The 18,630-nt window shown below is 31.2% G+C and overlaps 2 protein-coding genes and 1 pseudogene across 2 annotated transcripts; all 3 read left to right on the plus strand.

The window, feature by feature from the left end:
- The first annotated feature begins 1,762 nt into the window (after positions 1 to 1,762).
- Positions 1,763 to 9,643, plus strand: LOC114370039 (sugar transport protein 13-like). The gene is made up of 5 exons (XM_028327331.1): positions 1,763 to 1,967; positions 3,173 to 3,498; positions 6,422 to 6,546; positions 7,708 to 7,999; positions 8,737 to 9,643. Exons 1-5 carry the CDS (start codon positions 1,859 to 1,861, stop codon positions 9,400 to 9,402), a joined length of 1,518 nt encoding a protein of 505 aa, XP_028183132.1. The 5' UTR covers positions 1,763 to 1,858; the 3' UTR covers positions 9,403 to 9,643.
- A 1,392-nt stretch (positions 9,644 to 11,035) lies between these two features.
- LOC114371836 lies at positions 11,036 to 14,149 on the plus strand (annotated as a pseudogene).
- Positions 14,150 to 16,363: 2,214 nt separating this feature from the next.
- LOC114372103 (mavicyanin-like) lies at positions 16,364 to 18,578 on the plus strand. Its single transcript, XM_028329508.1, has 2 exons — positions 16,364 to 16,779; positions 18,017 to 18,578. The coding sequence occupies exons 1-2, from the start codon at positions 16,611 to 16,613 to the stop codon at positions 18,421 to 18,423; spliced, it is 576 nt and encodes a 191-aa protein (XP_028185309.1). The 5' UTR covers positions 16,364 to 16,610; the 3' UTR covers positions 18,424 to 18,578.
- The last annotated feature ends 52 nt before the right edge of the window (positions 18,579 to 18,630 follow it).

Here is an 18,630-nt window from a genome sequence, read left to right on the forward strand (position 1 = left end):
CCATTATTTTATATATATATTTTAAAAAATTATCATATTAATTACGATTGTTATTCTTTTTTCCCTTTAATTTCTTTCCTTTCTTAATGTTTTATTTGGTAGAGAAGGAATTGAGAAAATGGGAGAGATAAAAAATATATATGGTTCTTTGATAGAGAAGATTTTTTATAAAAGAAGGGAACAATTTCAAGTATAAATAATTTTAAAGTTTTTGGGTCACATTTATTTTTCATCTATTTTTACTCATCTTTTTATTTTTTTTTTCTTCTTTTATCTATTTCTCTTCAACTAAATATATTTTATTTCTAATTTTTTTCACCTCCAAATTATCTTTTCTCTATCAAAAACATAACATAAGAGTATATACATGCACTCAATTAAGGTGTAAAAAGTTCTTTTTTAATTTTCATGCCCCATGAGAAATACAATAGGCTATGATACCAATATTGGAACATGTACACAAATGTAGTAATATCCAAAAACAGATTCATTTATACAAAAAAAATGCAAAAAATATATAAATTATCCATATATCATTCATTTAACAACTCAATTTTCATTTCAAAATTTTGGGTATGATAACTTAACTTAATTTTATAATTGCAAGATAAGTTAGAAATTTTAATTTAGTCTTATTATCACTATTGCTTGATAATGAGTGATTCAATAAAGTTAACAATAATAGTTAAAATAAATTTTAATATCATCTTAAAATTTAAATTTAATTTAATTCTATAAAACTGAGTTATAAAATAAGAATTATTTTTATTTATATATTTTAATTTATTCATATTTTTAGTCGAAGTAGATCTCCATCTATATCCTACCATATGCATAAACTAATTAACTATTCCAAAATAAAAATTTATTAAGTACAGAAAGAAAAATACATTTCATTTCTAATAATTCATGACATGAGAGTTTTATTCCAACACAAATTCTTATTTGGCTTGATGAGCACAGCTTCCTACTGTATATTTTTCTATACAGAATGTGTTAAATTTTTATTCTAAACAGAGACAAGGCTCCAACTACTCTAACGTTTTATGAAAGAAAGAAACTAAAATCTTATAAAAAAAAGGATTGATTATCACATCCAAAAAAAGTATGGAACGTATCGAAACGTAAGCTACATTACGGGAGAAAACTTGCCAGCCAATCATCAACATGATTCTCTTCTTGTGAATCATGAAGGTGTGAGACATTTCGAATATTTAATGTTTTTTCTCATAAAAAAATTCATTCGAATAATAATACAAGTGGCCACGGCGTCCAATCCTGATATGCAAACTATATATCTAGGCTTTGTAAATAGATAAAATCAGGTTAGTTTTACATTCGAATTGGTTTTTTCTTTTTTTTTGAGAAGAACGAATTGGCTTTTTTTTTTTTTATTAAACCCAATGCTAATTGTTACAAATGATAAGATGCATAAATTGCACGAAAACTGACATGGGACTGATATATATATTTTTTAAATAAGAATTAATTATTTTTTAAAATGTAAGATTAAATTTGACGGAAAACATAGAGTGATGTGGTTATGACGAAAGCTATCTGTAAGAACTAGCATTTCCAAGAATTAATTCACCCCTTCTTGATTCTTCGATTTCTTTCACCTCAAATTTTACATTTACGTTAATTTTGATTTTATTTTATTCTTTGTTACATCATTCATTACTTGTATCACTTATTTTTCTTCCAGAAGTGTATGAGATGTGGGATAAAAAAGATTAAAGAAAGAAAAAGCAAAGTGAAACTCTTTTTCAATGGTTATAAATGAAAGTTGTAAGAGGCAAGTGATAGTAAAAACATTCTTCACAAAAACCTTGAAGTTATTGACTTCTTGGAAATAGCCATGGCTGGCGGCGGCGAGTTTGAGGCAAAGATAACTCCAATTGTCATCCTTTCATGCATGATGGCTGCTACCGGAGGTCTTATGTTTGGATACGACATTGGCGTTTCTGGTAATGTTTTCATGCTTCAATTCCCTCTCTTATTTGAACCATCTGTTCCTAAAATAAAAACTTTAATTTGCATGTTTTCTTTAACTCAACATGATCTAGCTAGATCCAAAAGAATTTATCCTTTCGATCTTATTATGGGACTAATTTTCCCGTAGTATTTGACTATAAGTAGCTTTTTAATTTATTTTATTTTATTTTTTATCAATAAATGTTAATTATTAATTACTTTATTTAAATTTGTGACTTTTTCTTCTTTTTTAAGTCACTTGACCAACCTTATATTTTTCTTATAACTTTTTGGCTAATATTTATTTTTTTATCCATTTAAAAGAATAAAACTTATGGAAGAAAAAATGAAAGAAATTACAGAAAACTTGACCAGGAAACTATTTTTAATTAAAAAAGAAAAGAAAACATGCATACAATTACATCACACCACATGCATTCGTCAAATGACTCATACAGTCAAATGACTACAAATCAACCGGAATTGGATTTATTAGCATAAGGCCATAAGGGATTAGGCACTATAATATGATGAATCAAAGTTTACATTTTTTGTCAAGAGATATGTTGATATTAAGTGTTTAATCATGTCTTAAAAGTAAATTGCTTTCAAAGAAAAATACGAGAGACATATAAATAAAAGACTGCAAATCAGAAGAATATGACATCTCATAGGTGTTTCTATTTTTTGTTACTTAAAACACATGTTTTGAAAATAAATTTCATAATTTAATTATTTTAGATGAGAAGTTAGTTGTTTTAATTTTCTGGTACATGAGTTAGTGACATGAAATTATTTTAGAAAATAAATTAGAAACTAAAAAGGCAAAAAAGAAATCAAACAGACCATTATATTCTCAGATGTTTTTATTTTATTTTTATAGTTTAATTTACGGAAAATAAATCTTCATATTCGATTTTATTTTTTTACTGGAAAAGTCTTCCATTGTACTTGATCACATCTTTTTATGACGATAGCTCATGAAAAGTTGAGTTTCATATATCCCTCTAGAACCCGAAGCAAGAACCCAATTTTTCATAAACAACAAATGTTAGTTTTTCACAAAAAGAGATTCATAAATTATTATGAAACTGATATATTTATATTTAAAATCAACTTTCTTTAATTTTCACCCCTTTAACCAGCAGTTTCTAGTCTCAAGTGCAATTGATTTTATTTATGGGGAGATTTGAATCAGGTGGGGTGACATCGATGCCAGCATTCCTGAAAGAGTTCTTTCCGAAAGTGTACAGAAAGACAGTGGAAGAGGAAGAGTTGGACAGCAACTACTGCAAATACGACAATGAAAAGCTGCAACTATTCACATCGTGTCTGTACCTTGCGGGTTTAATAGCCACATTCTTCGCGTCACATATAACTCGGAGGCAGGGAAGAAGAGCCACCATGTTGATATCAGGCTTCATTTTCATCGCTGGAGTTGCCTTCAATGCTGCTGCTCAGAACCTTGCCATGCTCATCATTGGTAGAGTCTTACTTGGTTCTGGAGTTGGTTTTGCTAACCAGGTTATTCTTTTTTCTCCCCCTCTCTCATTTTTTTTAAGAGAAAAAATATCCAACTATAATTTATCATATATAATAATTTTGTTAATTTTTAAATAATTATTTTAAAATAATTCGAATGATAATTTATTATTAAATTATTTTATATTTTCAGTGTATAAATATTAACTCTTTTTTTGTCACAATATATTACCCTTCCGAATTCATATATATATATATATAAGTATAAGAAGGAGATCCTTTGTTTAAGAATAAATCTAAAGAGTTACTCTTAAATCCATCCGAGTCATTTATTCACTAAACATACATTAGATGATGACAATTCTCCTTCTCCCCTTTGCGGAAAACCCAATAACTCGTTTAGTCTTCCTCTTTCCATTTTGGCATTTTCTCTGAAGCGCTTTTTCTTTCTTTTTACGATGCTCTATGGTACTCTATATTATTATGTGGGGAGATGCAAGCTAGATTTCTATGTAAGTGACCACACCAATCAAGTATATACAAAATTTCTAATTTGACATCAGTATAGGCCCTATAGGGGAAGTGCAACACACAATTTGATATCAGTATAGGGAAGTGCAGCACGCATTATATTATAAAATTCTCATGTTATAAATTATTTTATAAAAATAGAAATAAACAGAGTGTGTCAGAAACATATAATATTACGGGTAACTACAAAATATGGGTATAGAACGTTTTTTTAGAACAGATCATGAACAAGGCCGACAATGGATGACAACAAATAACCCTTATACACATAAGATTGTACGTACTTAATTAGCATTCATAAACAAAACGACCAAGACCATATAACACTAGTAATATACTATGATTTTATTTTGTACGTACTTCAGCATATCTTTAAATGATACGATGGTAACTTGTAGTGTTCAATTATTATGTGACATTTATACATAATTTTATTATTGCGTTTTTCTAATATTATGATTTACTAAATTAAAGGAGAAAATAAATTAATAAGCTGTGATTAATTGACTAAATTTAAAGAAAACTATTTGTAAATACTAGTTTAAATGAAAATAGAGATTCATTAAATCACGTGACACGTTAAAAAAATAAATCAAGAGAAGAGTTTATTTTCAAGAGTGGGTATTTAAATGTAATATTTAAAATAATAATTCATATAAATTATAAAAATATATATTTTTACCTTAATAAAATAGTTTTAAAACATGATTTTAAAAAATAATTTGGGAGTGCTGAGTTCTACCCTTACTCTCTTCAATCCGTCCTTAAATACCCATAATCCTCTTCTTGTAATCTTTATCTTTTATTCCTTATTTATATATATCTCAATTAGCCATTTAAGAAAACAATAAATACGTAAGTATAGCTCTAGACCTCTAGTAATAAAAGCATTAAAACTAAATATTTTTTTATAAATAATTGTACTAATAAACTATAAAATTATAAGTTTTGTATTAAAAAAATTAAGAGTTAACATATGCAACTTTTTGGTTAAAAAAAAAAGTTTTGAGGACAAAAAAGACCGGAATCACGCCCGTTCCGACGGGATCTATCCCATTGATACATCTTAATATGCCTCGTCTAGGATAATTTCGTATTTGCTCTACGAATGTCTTTTTTGTAATTTCCCAAACAGAATCAAGGTTTTATTTTCCTGAATCCTGCGGACATTAGAATCATATACTAATACAACGTCTTTATCGTATGCCTGTATGTTTGAGTTTTTTTTTTTATTTTTTTTCTGACCTATATGTTTTAGTTGATGTTTGTAAAATTGATTGAGTATAATTAATTATATAAAATTAAAGTAAAATTCATATTTATAGACAAAAAACTAACTCGTAAAAGTAACTATTAGTTGTTTCAGCAAATGCGTTTGTTGGAAGTTGTATGACGCCAAACCAATACTAAAAAAGCATGATATCTTACAAATTAAATTAAAGTCCAATACACATAAAAGAAGTATAAGTTCCAAATTATTACTGCAAGGTGAGACTCGTCAAAGAGGCTTGAACATATATATAATTAAACACACGTCTTCAAAATTATTTTAATTTAAAAATAATTCTAGACCAAAAATCAATTTTAAATGTTTTGATCCGTAAAAATTAAACACAACTCCTGATAACTCATATTTATTTCATCAATTGAATTAGATTTTTGATAAACTTTTGAATATGAAATTAAATAAGTAAACATTTACTTAAAGTTATATTATCTTTTAACGTAAAAGTATCATTGTTATTTAATGAGTAAAAACTTAATAAGCTGACGGTGAGATATTGACATATTATGTCCCTTAGTCCAAGACGAAAAATAGGTTTTGTAGTTTTTACAAGTAGGTGTGGTGTGTATATATTAATTACAGAGGGAGAACGAGCTGGCATATTTGACCAACCTAAAGGATTAAAATATAATTATAAAGAAAATGATAAATATAAAAAATGTAGAAAGGGCATTGTCATGTAGCGACAATATAATGAATGAGCATGCTTCAGTGGAAGGGAAGTTTATAATTAAAACCAATAGTTTTATTGGTAATTGTACAAAAGCTTCCTTGGCATGCACTCCCAAAGTCGTAATCGTCTTTCTTCAAACTTCAACCCACCTTTTATGCTTTAAATTGTTCTTACTATTTGACGTTTACGACACTTGATGGAGATCACTTTGTATTTTCTCTCCTTTAATTATATAAAGTCATTTATATTTTATATATGGCTAAGAATCTCTTTTTTGACATTGAAAGTGCAAACAAAACTTCAAATTGTGCTACTCTTTTTTGTAGTTTACAAATTATATCTACATCTTATCCATATAAACGATAAAGCTAAGCCGATAATGGAAAATAAATTATTTGACTAATATTTTAACGGTATGCGTTGGCCTTTTGGAACCCACTCATCTTGGTTGCTTTAATTATTTTTTTTTATGACAGGCCGTGCCAGTTTTTCTTTCAGAGATCGCACCTTCACAAATTCGTGGAGCATTGAATATACTGTTCCAGCTGAATATCACCCTTGGCATTCTCTTTTCCAACCTTGTCAACTATGCCACCAACAAGTAAGTTTCTTGCGTGCATGCTCCCGATTTCATCTTTTTTTTTGTTTGAATAAATCATGAGTTGTGTTAAAAACTTGAAAATGTATAGAAAGAAACAAATCCTAGCCATTAGAAGCTTAACCAATCTCCCCAGTGTTATTACTCATGCCCAAGTGAAAGCATCACTTAGACGTAGTCAGCAAATTGAATTAATGGTTATAGTGAGAGTGGTGCTAGTCAAAATTTTGAAAATTGATGGCCAATATTGGAGTTGTCCTCCAAAGAGATTCTGCTGTATAGAAAACCAACACAATTATGACCATTTCTGTTACTCCTCTTCCTCTCTTTCACATTCACATACCCAAAAGTCAAGCACATGCTTGCCTACTCTGCTAAGTGTTTTGGGCCTCCATAAATTGTTCAAAAACCAGAAGCAACTCAAGCAAGTATCTGCTAACAGGACAAGTGTCCACCTCTAAGAAACGGGCCACAATTATTTTATTTTTCATTTTTTATTGGGAAACCTCAAATTTTCATTTTCACGGTTTCATCTTAATCAATTGCTTCCTTCCATGAGTCTTGGTTTGGTAACCAACCCATCTTGGTAAAGGCCCGCATGGTCTAGGCCCAGAAATGTTAACTTGCTTAATGGTTGGTTTGTGTGAAAATTTGAACTGACTAAAACTATTGTATACATCACTGTTTCAAAATAATAATAATAATAATATAAACATCCATCCCTCTTCATGATCGAATATTCACAAAGATTAATAATATATTTTCCTACAAATACTTCAATTATTCTTTTTAATATTTTATGAAGAAAATATTAAATAAAATAATATTATTTAAGAAACATTCAATACTTTACTAGTATAAAGATTTGTAGCAGGATTTAGAATCATCCAGGTTAACAAGGTTTCAATTATTTAATGCCAGTCAACTGATATAGACGTAGCATCATTTTTACGTGACTCAAAATGTAATGAAATCCAGTAATCTAGAATTGAACAATTAAAAAAGCCAGGTAATAGATTCTCGATCATGCAAAATCATTGCCAATAAAAAATCGAATTCTAAAGCATATGTCATTTGCCCATTTGTCTTGTTTAGATTATACCTTGGGTACTTGTTGATTGTTGGTGATGCTATTGCTGACTATTGTTGATCGAGCAATGACAGAATCAAAGGTGGGTGGGGTTGGAGGCTATCTCTGGGTTTGGGTGGTTTACCAGCATTGCTTCTTACGTTGGGGGCTTTCATGGTGGTGGACACCCCGAACAGTCTCATCGAGCGTGGCCACTTGGAAGAAGGAAAAGTTGTGCTGAGAAAGATTCGTGGGATTGACAACATTGAACCCGAGTTCTTGGAGCTTCTTCACGCAAGCCGTGTGGCTAAAGAAGTCAAACACCCTTTCAGGAATATCCTCAAGCGCAAGAACCGACCCCAGCTAGTCATTTGCATTGCCCTGCAGGTCAGTGCTATGTTCTCAAACAATTTCCTGTGAGTTAAGTATGCAATTTATCTGGTCTCAACTTGCATTCTTTTGGTCCCTACAAATTTACATATATATAATTTAGTCTACTCATCTATCAACTTCATTATTTTTTTTTATTAACTCTATGTCTGTGTTTAGTTTTTTCACATTTACCTATTCCAATGTGACCAAAAGAATATGTATAAATGGAAGACAATTCTTACATGTTAACTTCTAAATTTTAGGACTTGAGATGAGTCAAAATCCAAATTTTAATACAAATAAGAGACTATTTTAATAGTTCTTGTTGGATAGATCATACAACTTTTATTGTGTCGTTATCGAATCATCCAAATATTTTTTATAATGTTCAATGTGAGAGAGGTATATTAGAGATTGTAATACGACGAAAATAACAGTATAAACAAATGACTTCTCAATGGGTGACCAATCATAACCTTACTAATTGAATTTGTTGTGAAATTGAAATTTTAGAGATTAAGGGGATGTATTCAATTTTATTTTATTTTTATGGAAAAATTCTATAAACACAAACTTTCTAGGACCAAATTAACATAAGTTGCCACTTTTGAGTATAAAATTGTGTTTTCAGTTGTTCACTCTTTTCCTAACATAATTGAAACAATATGTTATTCTTAGATGGCTGAGTATGCTCAATCGGAATTTACTTATTGATTTAATTCTTATTCCATTTGGGTGTCTTCGGAAAACAGATTTTTCAACAGTTCACTGGCATCAATGCCATAATGTTTTACGCCCCAGTTCTGTTCAACACATTGGGATTCAAGAACGATGCTTCTCTCTACTCTGCCGTGATTATTGGTGCTGTTAATGTCGTCTCTACTGTTGTCTCAATCTATTCAGTAGACAGACTCGGGAGGAGAATACTCTTATTGGAAGCTGGAGTTCAAATGTTCTTATCTCAACTTGTGATAGCAGTCATAATAGGAATGAAGGTGAAGGACCATTCTGAGGATCTCTCAAAGGGTTATGCAGTGCTGGTGATTGTGTTGGTATGCATCTTTGTGTCTGCATTTGCATGGTCATGGGGGCCTCTTAGTTGGCTGATCCCAAGTGAGATATTCCCTCTGGAGACTCGCTCAGCCGGGCAAAGTATCGCGGTGTGTGTCAACTTGCTCTGCACATTTGTCATTGCGCAGGCCTTTCTCTCAATGCTGTGTTTCTTCAAGTTTGGCATCTTCTTGTTCTTCTCTGGATGTGTCTTGATCATGTCCACCTTTGTGGTTTTCCTTCTCCCCGAGACAAAGAATGTCCCCATTGAAGAGATGACTCAGAGTGTGTGGAAGCAGCATTGGCTGTGGAAGAGGTTTATTGAAGATGATTGTGTTAAAGAAGAGAAAGTAGACACTGGCAATTGACCAAGCAAAAATGGGAATGTCCAAGGGTTGTCTAATGAGTAGTATTTTAGATTCTATGGAGTATTTGGTTAGATTTGGATGTTACAACTAACCAAGTTATTACTCCCAGTATGTTAGTGGCCTGTGTCTGTAACATTGTGATGCCACGTTAATTGTCCTGTTATGCAAGTCATATAACATATGTGTAATAAGTTTTTTTTTTCTTTCTCCTTTATTCACTTTCTTTTCTTTTTTGTTTAAATTGTTTTTGCTAGTTATGTTTTCCAATTTGTCATTTTCTACTGCCTCACCCCGCTTAAAACAATGAATAAGACGTGTCTGAGAACAATTCTGATGCAACAGCTTCAGGTTAGAAGTAGAAAAATATTGTATACGTAACAAATAAATTAACGAGCATTAAGCTGGGCGCATGGTTGGCATGGTGATCAATGCACCAAATATGTATGACCGAGGCCGCAAGGGTTTCTTATGAATCCATTTGTTGTTGTAAACGGTACTCTAAATTAAGTTGTACCAACCTCCATTGCCTTTGAAAACTCAGATAACACATAACAGTACCTAAGGAACGACTGAACGAGGGGCACGATAAAGAAATCTAAAAGGAAAAATAAAATAAAAATAGAAGCCTAATAGATAAATAGACAAAAGAAAGACAATAGATTAAGGGGAATGAATAATACAGTAGTAATTACTAACATTATATTTTTTAGAGACCAAAAGCTTATGTAAGACCATAATAATAATAATAATAATAATACATAATCTCATATATTCCTAATATTTCTTAAAAATTAATATAAAATAAAATTTAATAATTTAAACAATGACAACTGCCATTCCTTCCACCACTTCCCTGTCACTCATTCCCAAACCATTTCCGAAATCAAACAAAACATGGCATAAATTTTCAACAGAGTATTATTTTATATTCTTATGTAAAGTAACATCTTATAAGATGTAATTAATATAATATATCAAATCACCTGATACATAAAGAAAGAATTGTTGTCATTTTTTATACATCATGCTTGAATTTTACTTTCAATGATGATTCTTATTATATCCTTGAGCATTTAGAAAAGTTAATTTGAATAACTTATGTGTATTTAAAATGCTTTTTTATTTGTGATTGATTTGCTTAAAATCTCTTATAATATGCTGTAACTAAAATTTAACAGATGACATTTAATTGAATCTCGAAATTACTTGATGAGATATTGAAATATATTAATTTATTCGTTACAAATTGAGAAAAACATTTGGAAATATAGTAATCCAAACAAAGTATTATAAGAAGAAGAAAAAGAAAGAAAGAAAACAACCCATTATTCACTTTAGTTTTGGCTAATGGGAAACTTGGGTTAGAGAGTCATTCCAAGCAAAATTAAATTTGACACGAAGTGAAAATAATCTCAAATGCTAAGGAACTGATCACGTCATTAGGTATGGGTTGTAGCAGAACCTAGATAAACTGACTCAAGAAATCTCTTTCGAATGTGAAGGCAAGTGATAGATATAGCAATTAATTAAGACACATTAATTCTTCACGTACTCTAAATTCTGTGCATGTGTGTGATTGTGAAGGTCACAGAAACATTGAGTCGAGGAAATAAATTTTATTTTAGTTTTGGTGATGGGAATCAGGTGGTGTGACATCCATGCCAGCATTCCTGAAAAAATTATTTCCGGAGGTGTAGAGAAACACTGTGGAAAGCAACTACGGCAAATACGAGAAGGAAATGCTGCAGCTATTGACTTGGTCTTGGTGTGTGTACCATTGGCGTCGTATATAACTCGGAGCCAGGGGAGAAGAGCCGCCATGTTGATTCTTCATCAGTGCTGCTGCTCAGAACCTTGCCATGCTTTCGGAAACCAGGTTATCCTCTTTTCACCTCTTTCATTTGTTCCCAAAATTTTCAAAAAATAAAATAAAAAATTATTTTAAATAAAACCAATTCAAATTAAACACATTTTAAAAAATAAAAAAATCTAATTGAATCTTACTAAAGAACACAGGATATTATCCAACCTTAAAATAATAAAAGGATTAAATCCAACCTAAAATATAATTTAACCTTAAAATTTTTAAGGTGATATATGTTAACTTGAACATTATTAACCATGTCAACGATGTCAATAACTAGAGACTAAAACAAACATTTTTGATTGTATGGGATGGAATAATACGTAAATAACAAGTGCTAAGCCGGTAAAGCTGAACATTATTAACCATGTTTAATTTACTCTTTTTTTTTTGTGTAGATCACAAATTCTATCTACGTGTTATCCATGTAAACGATAAATTTAAGCCGATTTTGGTATAATATAATTTATAATGGAAAATAAATTATTTGAATAATATTTTAATGGTATGAGGTGGCCTTTTGAAACCCACTCAACTTTGTCGCTTTAATTTTTTATTATGGCAGGCAGTTCCAGATTTTCTTTCAGAGATCGCACCTTCAAGAATTCATGGAGCATTGAATATACTGTCCCAGCTGAATATCACCCTTGGCATTCACTTTGCCAACCTGGTCAACTATGCCACCAAAGTAAGTTTCTTGCGTGCATGCTCCCATTTTCATCCTCTTTATTTGAATAATATGTTAACTTCAAACGGAAATGAATCATGAGTTATCTTAAAAACTTAAAATGTATAAAACCAATAATAAAAAACTTAAATAACAATTTAGTCCCTCTAAAATACTCTATCTTTTAGTTCTTCAAATTTATTTTTGAATTCTTGAAAAATTATTTTTTTCTTTTAATTTTTGTGGTTGAATAACAATAGTCCAGTAATATTGATTTGTCACGATTCACGTCTACTTTTTTGGTAAATTTTTTTATTTTTAATCTCTCCTCAACTAATCATAAATTATTTTGAGCATATGAATATTAAAAAAAATGCATGGTAATTGATTTTCATGCAAAATCATTTTCAATTTAGTGTAGTCTTGTAGATAATCGATTTCAAAAGCATGTTCCATTTGTTTTGTTTTGATATACATTGGGTTGTAGTTCATTGTTGGAGATGCTGACTATTGTTGATCGAGCAACAACTGAATCAAAGGTGGATGGGGATGGAGGCTATCTCTAGGTTTGGGTGGTTTACCAGCGTTGCTTCTGACGTTGGGGGCTTTCTTGCTGGTGGACACACCAAATAGTCTGATCGAGCGTGGTCACTTGGAAGAAGGAAAAGCTGTGCTGAGAAAGATTCGTGGCATTGACAACATTGAACCTGAGTTCTTGGAGCTACTTGAAGCAAGTCATGTGGCTAAAGGAGTCAAGCACCCTTTCAGGAATATCCTCAAGGGCAGGAACAGACCGCAACTCATCATTTCCATTGCTCTGCAGGTCAGTGCTATGTCCTATAACATTTTCCTGTGAGTTAAGTGTGCAATTTGTCCTGGTGTCAACTTGCATTTTTTTTATCAACTTTGTGGGTGTTTAGTTTTTCATTTGTTGGATATCTCACATTTACCAGTGATATGACCAAAATAATGTTTACAAGGAACAATCATTACATTATGAGTTGGTTCTTAGGATTGAATTAAGTTCAAACTTTATGCTCATAATGTTCAAACCTCAACATGAAAGGGGTTATAGCCATAGAGCCATAGGTGGCAATCCTTTCGCGTTTTCATTTTCTTTCTTGTAAAGTGTGCAAATGATTTTTCAATGGGTAATCAATGATAGCCTTAGTCTTTGAATCTGTTGGGAAAATGACATTTTTTGGACTAAATTATATACACAAACATTCATAAGTCGCCACTTTGGGTGTACAAAAATATATATTCACTCTTTTCTTAACATGTTAGCTCGATAAGTATATGCTCAATTTCAACTTGCTGACTTATCTGATGCCTATTCCATTTTGGTGTTTCCATAAACTAGGTTTTTCAACAGTTCACTGGCAGCAATGCCATAATGTTTTATGCCCCAGTTCTGTTCAACACATTAGGATTCAAGAACGATGCTTCTCTCTACTCAGCGGTGATTACTGGAGCCATTAACATGCTCTCAACTGTTGTATCAATCTATTCGAGTCGGACGCCGAATGCTCTTATTGGAAGCAGGCATTCAGATGTTCTTGTCACATGTTGTGATTGCAGTTGTAATGGGAATGAAGGTGAAGGACCATTCTGAGGACCTCTCAAAGAGTTATGCTTTGCTTGTGGTTGTGATGGCTTGCATTTTTGTGGCTGCATTTGCATGGTCACATGGGCCTCTTGGTTGGCTCATCCCAAGATATTCCCACCGAGACTCGCTCGGTAGGGCAAGCTTTGTCCGTGTGTGTCAACTTCCTCTTCACATTTGTCATTGGACAAGCCGTTCTGTCATTGTTGTGTCTCTTCAAGTTTGGCATGTTCTTCTTGGGATGGATCTTGATCATGTTCACCTTTGTCTTTTTCCTTCTCCCCGAGACAAAGAAGGTTCCCGTTGAAGAAATGACGGAGAGAGTGTGTTGAAGAGGTTTATAGAAGATGATTGTGTTGAAGAAGAAAAAGTAGTCACTGGCAATTGAGAACGTCCAAGGATTTAATCTGGCTTCTCAGTTGTAAATTAGACAAATTCTGGCAATGCTTTGGTTTGTGACTTTGTAAAATGAGTATTTTAGACTCCATGGAGTGTTTGGTTAGATTGGTTGTTACAACTAGCTATTTTATCATTCCCACTATGTTATTGGCCTATTGTCCTTTTATGCGAGTCATATAACTTTGGGAACTATGTTTCTATTTTCATCTTCTCTCGTTTCTTTCAAAAGGCAAAAGCCTGGTACTAACATATTAATCACTCTCTCCTTAATTTTAAGAAACTTTCAACTAATTCATGTTTTTTATCAAAAATAATTATTACATTAAATTTATCAATTATTTATTTTATAATTTTAAAATTATTTTTTTTCTTTTTATATACTTATTTGTTTTTATTAATGTTTGAAGAAAAAATAATTAAATAAAGATATATATAAAAAAAATTAATATATCTAAAATTTAGAAAATAATCTTATAAAAAGAAACAAATAAATTTTTTTAATTTTTTTTAAAAATCTTATAATTAAGGACAATGAGAGTATTTATCTTTTGTTTAAATTGTTTTTGCTATTTGTGTTTCTTCTTTCTTTCCTGCAACAACGAATAGTATATGTTAAGAATGATTCTGATGCAATAGCTTCAGATTAGAACTGGAAAAATAACAAACAAATAAATTAACGAGTATCAAGCTGGACGCATGGTTGGTATAGTGATCAGTGGTAGGAGTCATGATGTATTTTATTACATTGCACCAAATATGAATGGGGGGTTCTTTATGAAGCCATTTGTTGGAAGAAAAAAACCCTCAAGGAAGGCAATATACAAGGGGAATGAATAATACTAACATTATGAAACGTTAATTGCAAATTCGGTACATTTGGTGTTAATAATTGGTGGCAAGCAGCGTAGAGAAATTTAGGTAAAGTATAACTTAATTTTGATTGAAGTCAAAGTTTAAATTCTGTGATTGTGACGAGTTTTTTATAATAGTAATTATAGTTACGTTATCAAACTCTCGAGTTAACTCATTATTTCTTACGAATTCATTTGTCCTCTTTGAGTTGACTCGTGAGTAAACTCTTTTTTAGTAGACTCTAGACAAACTTTATAAATTATAAGTAAACTCGATACATTCTTAAGTTTATTATCGAGTCAATAAGTTAGCAAGTTAAAAAAATTAAACAAAATGTAAGTCATTTTTTATATTATTTTTTGTCTATTTAGCATTCAACATATCTTCATTTAATGTGTTATTCTCAAATACAAAATTCTCACCTCTAATAATATCAAACACTTGTTCTTTAATAACATCAAACCTTCAATAGAATAATTTACCACTACTATAACGTCTGCAAATTATTATCTAATAGTAATGTATTATTATTAGATTATTTAAATATTCTAAATTTTATAATTTTCTGTTTTGCTTTATTATATTGTTAAAATATTTAATTAGTTTGTTATTTATAAATATTTTATTATTATTTTTATATGAAGTAGATTCTTACGAATTTACGAGTTGAATTTATAGAACTCTCACGAGTCTGCCAATAAAATGTAACTGCATTTAAACAAAAAGTTTAACTTATTTGTATTGGTCTTATTGGAGAACTTACTGCCAGAATTTGATACACAAAAAAGATATGTATCTTTCAATTTGAGGTTGTATAAATCGTGTGCTTAATGCTTCTCTGATGTGCAAAGTAATGTGAACATCAAATGGAAACAGTGAATGGTGATTGCCATCTATTATGACATTCACCAATTATTTGTTACAAATGAAAATACAAAAGTAGTCATCGCGGCACCCACAAGTTTTTGTGCAGATGAAGTGCAGTAGCACACAGACCCAAAATAGTAGGACATAGAATATCAAGGATTTACTTGATATATATTAAACATTTCAAAAGTAAAGTAAGGCAAAATAAAGACAAATACTAAAAATATTTTTACAAATATCAAAAAATGCTTTTAATAACATTAAATATTATATTAAAAATTTAACTTCTATTTTTTTTAACAACTATCCTCCAGAAAACGGTTTATAAAATCCTTTTAAAAAAAGTGTTAAAGCAATTTGGATTAAAGTTAGTTCTAAATTTTAAAGTATTTTCACTATTTGCGTGTAGGAATTCATAATTGTACATTCGCAAAAATGCTTTTCAAACTTTAATCCATAGCAAAGTTAAAACTACTTAGTATATAATGTGTTTGTTTTTAATATTTTCTCAGTTTCTGATCGATGCAATTTACGTAAGAACAACGGATTGTTGGATTTGCAACGTTAAAACAATTCGCACAATTACTCCATTTTAGTTACATTTTCAATGTTAGTTAGACGGACATATAAGTCATAGTAAGATACAAAAAGCAAAGTAGGAGAAGTGGAGCACTTATTACTCAGACCCACCGCAACTATGCTAACGAGATTAATCAGATTATGCAGCGGGCCACATTATTTCTCTTTGTAATTAGTGTTAAGTTTTCATCAAACAAACCAATTAGTTAAAGAAAAAGACTGGGACCTATTCATCCACTTTGCCATTCTTCAAGTTCCAACATCCAAAGCCAGCTAGTCAAACGGATATATAAAGACCCCAACCAAAGGAAAAGAAGATACAAACAAACAACAACAAGAAGGGTCTCTAATTTACTTCTGCAGGGCTTGAAACCATGGCTTTGGTAGAGAGAGTTGTGGTTTTGTTCATAGTGATGGCATTTGTGCAGGTTTCATTTGCAGCTGTATACAAGGTTGGAGACTCTGCCGGTTGGACTACCCTTGGCACCATAGACTACAGGAAATGGGCTGCAACCAAGAACTTCCAAATTGGTGACACTATCAGTAAGTTTTCTCACTCTAATTGCTTGCATGGTCTGTTTATGTTACTATGTAATTGTGTTGGTTTTTGTTCATTGTTAGCAGATGAGTTCAAATCATCTTGTAAAAATGGAGAAGTCCTAGCCTTTTGACAATTCTGCATCCTATTCTCAGAATGATAAGAAAACAAACAGTTTTTCAAATCAATTGAGCATTTTGCGATTCTTTGATTCCTTCTTCTTTTTTTTCTAGCTAGAAGAGTGTTAATTGTTAAAGTACAAGTGTGAAGTAAAGTCTCACATATGAGTAAAAGTGAAAAACTTGAGCATCATATAAGTGAGGAGAAAACTCATAAACCTAAGCCTTAAAGTTTTAAGTTAAAGTGTGGTATCAAATTTCCTTATATAATTATTCATGACTCATTAATGAAAATCTGTGACAATGAAAACAGGACCTAATCAGAAAATGAAAACAAAAAAATCTCATTTCAGTGGTAATGAATTTGATTTTAAGCAAATCTAAAAATACAAAAAGGCAAGAAGTCAATACATCATAAATTTTCAGTATTTTTATTTCATGAAAACAAAAAACAAAAAGTCAAGCCAAACATGTTTTGAGAATTCTAATCTTTGGAAAATAAAAACAGTTTTCAAAAAATGAAAACAAAAAATGAAAATGCAAACCAAACACATCCTAATTTTTTAGAAACTAAAAGATTATGATTTCAAGTAAATTTCAGCAATGCCCTTTGGTTGTAAACTCTAATTCTTTCTTTTCTTGTGTTTGCATCAAGTACCCCACCATTGCACTTCCATGGCAAGCATTTCTATTTTTAATCTTGTTTCTCTTTATTATTAAGAAAAACTATGTGGTTAGGGGGGGGGGGGGGGGGGGGGGGGGGCTACATAAAACTCTTGGTTCTTACTCATCTATACACTATTTTTTTTCTTATGGTATTTATTCTTATACAAGAGCCTTTTACACATCAGTTTCATGACTAGAGTTGTAAACCAGCATGACCCACAACTTCCACTTGCATTAACTTTTTGTGCTCTGCTGCTCTGCACGAGCTCTTTTGAATGAAGAGACAAAAACAACATGCAATGAGATTGTTGGCCTCACCGCCGACAATTACATAGTATATATTTCATAAACATTCAACCCAAAAATCATTATAGAGCATGGCCTTTACTTAATTATGATTATTAGTAGTAGCAACATAACATAACTCAAATTGTTGGTGATTTATTTTTTGGTCCAGTATTTGAATACAATGCCAAATTCCATAATGTGATGCGAGTGACACATGCCATGTACAAGACATGCAACGCATCATCCCCTATTGCTACCTTCACCACTGGCAAAGACTCCATCAACATAACCAATCATGGCCACCACTTCTTCTTCTGCGGCGTCCCTGGTCACTGCCAAGCAGGACAGAAGGTTGATATTAACGTGCTCAGCATTTCTGCAGAGGCACCTACTCCTTCAGGTTCAGCTTTGGCCTCTCCAACAGTTCAAACCTCCACTGTGCCTGCACCTTCTCCTAGCAATGCTACCCCATTGATTTCTCTAAAGGGATCTTTTGGTTCGGTGGGTTTTAATATGACAGTGTTTTGTTTAGTTTGGTTTATGTACTTTTTGCCTAGATCGTTGGCACGTTTGTAAACCATTTGAATGACAAAGAAAACATTTATTAGATATATTACAATGTATTTTTCCTCCAAACATGGTTTTGTATGTTTAGTTACATATGTATGGAAAAACATCGGTCGAGAGATATCAATCCCATAAATAAAATAGATTTTAGTATTTTGAGTGTATTTTTTCTTTGCATCTATGATTTTAAAGGGTTGAAATAAATAAATAAATAAA

The sequence above is a fragment of the Glycine soja genome, chromosome 10 (assembly GCF_004193775.1).
Source record: "Glycine soja cultivar W05 chromosome 10, ASM419377v2, whole genome shotgun sequence".
In the NCBI taxonomy this organism is placed as follows: Eukaryota; Viridiplantae; Streptophyta; class Magnoliopsida; order Fabales; family Fabaceae; genus Glycine; species Glycine soja.

Coding starts and splice junctions, on each gene's coding strand:
- LOC114370039 (XM_028327331.1), top strand. CDS start 1,859: ATGGCTGGCGGCGGCGAGTTTGAGGCAAAGATAACTCCAATTGTCATC. Junction 1,968..3,172: donor ATACGACATTGGCGTTTCTG/GTAATGTTTTCA, acceptor GATTTGAATCAG/GTGGGGTGACATCGATGCCA. Junction 6,547..7,707: donor GTCAACTATGCCACCAACAA/GTAAGTTTCTTG, acceptor GAGCAATGACAG/AATCAAAGGTGGGTGGGGTT.
- LOC114372103 (XM_028329508.1), top strand. CDS start 16,611: ATGGCTTTGGTAGAGAGAGTTGTGGTTTTGTTCATAGTGATGGCATTT. Junction 16,780..18,016: donor CCAAATTGGTGACACTATCA/GTAAGTTTTCTC, acceptor TTTTTGGTCCAG/TATTTGAATACAATGCCAAA.